At 55.9% G+C, this 3,396-nt stretch overlaps 1 protein-coding gene across 1 annotated transcript; it reads right to left on the minus strand.

Annotated features, from left to right (window-relative positions):
* Positions 1-578: 578 nt before the first annotated feature.
* LOC123168273 (probable carboxylesterase 5) lies at positions 579-2,237 on the minus strand. The gene has a single exon (XM_044586146.1). The coding sequence runs from the start codon at positions 2,191-2,193 to the stop codon at positions 892-894; it is 1,302 nt and encodes a 433-aa protein (XP_044442081.1). The 5' UTR covers positions 2,194-2,237; the 3' UTR covers positions 579-891.
* Positions 2,238-3,396: the final 1,159 nt, after the last annotated feature.

The raw sequence follows: 3,396 nt of genomic DNA on the forward strand, positions 1-3,396 counted from the left end.
GAGGTTCTTCCACCCCTCCGGCGAGTCCCCCCCCCTCCGGGTATTTCTCCGTTCAACCAGAAATCGACTGCCACCAAATTCGAAAGTCAAGCGATTGACATGTAGCTATTGTGATGATACTAGTATATGATACTCCCCACTATGTGTAGCCTTAGGGCATTGACAACATACATCAATAAAAATCCCTGACCTATTTAGTTCGACAGTCAATTTCTTTTCCCTTGGGGTCACAAATTGTATCTCTATTGTTCTTTGCTTTCTTGAATGAGTTATTTTTAATTATTGATCTGCAAAATTGATGGTAGGTCGGTGCAATTTCCCTGAGTTTGAAATTTTCTATTGTGGGGCTATAAATTTTATGATTCTTTTGTTGTTAATCCGTTGCAACGCACGGGCACTCTTGCTGGTAGAAGAAAAAAAATACATAATATGCACTGTGAACACGCAACGGGTTGCGAATCTAATATTGCATATACAATAACATTCAATACAAAATAAGAGTTCGAGATGATAAGGTATACAATATAGTACATTTTTAAAGGAAGACATACAATATATATTTAGTAGACACCAAATAATGATAAGATAAAGCAAGACAAGTTCACATATAATTCCCTGGCCGGTAATTGGCATACATTTGTGAATTTGATCTCCCACAAATCCCAATGGATGGGACCAATATATAGGACCCTCTTAACTAATAATCCAGCTCTTGGCATGAAGGACTCACACGACTCATAGAGTAACTAATGGAGTACTACGTAGCAGAGTCTTTGTGTTTTATTTAGTGTAGTATACGTAGGAGAAGGGCATACAGGACCGTGTGCTCCAGGACTTCTTGGCCATGCCATACAGCAGCAGTTAACGGATGTTGATCAGGCTGGCCGTCATCTAGAAAAACTTGTTCATCACACAACCCCACGATGCCGCAGCAGATAATGGATGTTGTTTGTGATGAGCTTTACCAGCAGGCATCGGCAGTCGAACTGAGATTTTGTTGGATGGCCATACTGGACCGTGTGCTCCAGGACCGTGTCCTCTGTTACGCGCGATACTGGACCGTGTGCCCCAGGACTTCATGGCCATGCCATACCCAAACACGTCCTTGAACGGCGTCGTGGGCACGCCGAGCACCATAGGATTAGCAGGCGACGAGCTGGGCTGCTGGTTTATGAACTCCACGATGCTCCCCATGAGCCTCTTGCTGGTGGCCCTCAGCGGACAGTAGAGGTGGAAGCCGTGGTCCTCGCCCTCCGACTCGACCACCGTCACCTCGCGGCGCCCCGGCGTCATCCAAGGCCACGGCGCGTCGTGATCGCGCATGCGGGCCGCCAGGTCGAGGCCGCGGTCCCGGAGAGTGTCCTTCCCGGCCACGGCGATGAGCACGCGGCGGCAAGCCAGCGATGAGACCTCCGAGGCAGGAGGGTCGATCCGGGGGTCATCGTTGCCGGCCTGGCCGGCCGTGACGAACGGCCACAGCCGGTCCACCCCGTACGGCGGGAACACCGCCGTGGCACTGGCGCCCTCGCTCTCGTCCGCCCACGCGAGCTCCGAGGGCAGCCGCTTGGCTCCCCAGAAGTAAGGGTGCACCATGATCAGCCCCTCGATGTCCATCATGTCATCGTTGACCTCGTGGCTGGCGCGGACTGCCGTGTGGTAAACGATGTTGCCGCCCGCGCTGTCGCCGGCCAGGAACGTGCGCCCCCAGTCGGCGTAGCTGGCCAGCCATGGGTCGGACGAGGACGCCGCCCACTGGAGCGCGGCCCACGCGTCGTCATATGCCGCGGGTATGGGGAACTCCGGCGCTAGACGGTACTCCACCGACACGACGAGGGCTCCGGCGCTGGCGGCGAGGGAGGTCGCGTAGCGGTGGTACGTCCGCCCGAAAGCGCTCTCCGTGCAGAACGAGCCGCCATGGACGTAGATGACGAGGGGAAGCCGATTCCTGCCTGCGGTGTCGGCGGCACGGGACGGGAGGAACAGGCGCACAGACACGCCGGTGGCCTTGTCGACGACGACGTCCCTCGTCGCCACCCCGTGGTTGCCGCCCTGATCCGGCGACGCCAGCACGAATGGGCTGCGCAGGAAACGCTCGATGCTGCCGTCCTTGTACTTGCGTATGAACGGGTACATGTCCACGGAGATGTCACGTCCCTCCTTCTGCTTCGCTGGAGAAGTCTTGTTTGCATGCATGGCGCAGTTGAGCTGCTTTAGTTTGAAACTCTTGTTTTGAGTTGTCCGCTGCATGCCGCGTCGTTGGCTGCACCTCATGGGAATTTATAGGGCCATTTTCTTCATCGCCACGTCCCTTTACTATTTTTTTTTTTGAGGATCAAGAAGTAAGGGGCTGTTTGGTTCTAGGGCTTGCAATACCACACTTTGTCAACATGGTAACCACGTAGAAACATCACCATTGCCAGGTTTAATCAACTTGGGTGAAGACCTAGGCTTTCACCCCGGAGCTCGAGACTGGGTGTTCAAGTAAAGGCACATTCTAAGGGTCACACGAGGCCGAGATGACGCCACGGCACCTGTGTGCCACCGATGTAGTCGAGGGGCGTCGGCTAGCAGACCAAACCACGACACTGCACCGTTGACGCAATCGGCATCCGAGACTGCACAACGCGGCGACACCACCTGTGTCGGGGGTACATTCGAAAGGGCACGCGGGGCCGAGATGACGCCACAGCACCTGTGTGCCACCGGCGTAGTCGCAGGGCACCGCCTAGCAGAGACACACCAAGAAGCACTCGAGCACGAACACCGCCAAAGAAGAGCACAAAACCACCGTCGACCCCGAGCCGGCCGCACCACCACCAACACGGCCACACTCCACCGCCACCCCCGCGAGTCATCGGTTACCACTAATAATCATTGTCTCCAAGACGACGCCTGCAAGGAGGTAGCGAGGCCCCTGACGCCGTCGTCGCCCGATCTAGCATAACTAGATCTTGGGCTTACACCTGGAGAAACCAGACTCGAGGGATTTTGATTGAACTGAACTCCTCAACAAGGCCCCAAAGGAGGAGAACGACGCCAAATGGCGTCGCCGTTACTGGCATCAACAGAAGTTTTTGCAAGGTTTTCACCTGGAGCCAGACACTCGGCCATCACCTCAATATCCAAGACCTGGCACACCTCCGACTGCAGCAGTAGGCCCCGAGAGGGGAGAGTAGCACCCCCACTGCACCATGAGAAGACGACGCAAAGCACCGTCGCGTGGATCCTGGGACTCCCTCCACCTCCCCCTCCCCCGCACAAGTTGGACCGGCCCGAAAGCCGGCAGCTAGTGCCACCAGCGCGCAAGCACGGAGAGGCGGGAGAGGGTGCACAAGAAGAGGCCGCCGCACGCGCAGATCTGGGGCGACAGGGCACCAGGAGCTGCATCGCCCGCAT

This window comes from Triticum aestivum, chromosome 7D, assembly GCF_018294505.1.
Source record: "Triticum aestivum cultivar Chinese Spring chromosome 7D, IWGSC CS RefSeq v2.1, whole genome shotgun sequence".
Lineage (NCBI taxonomy): Eukaryota > Viridiplantae > Streptophyta > Magnoliopsida > Poales > Poaceae > Triticum > Triticum aestivum.

Coding starts and splice junctions, on each gene's coding strand:
- LOC123168273 (XM_044586146.1), bottom strand. CDS start 2,193: ATGCATGCAAACAAGACTTCTCCAGCGAAGCAGAAGGAGGGACGTGAC.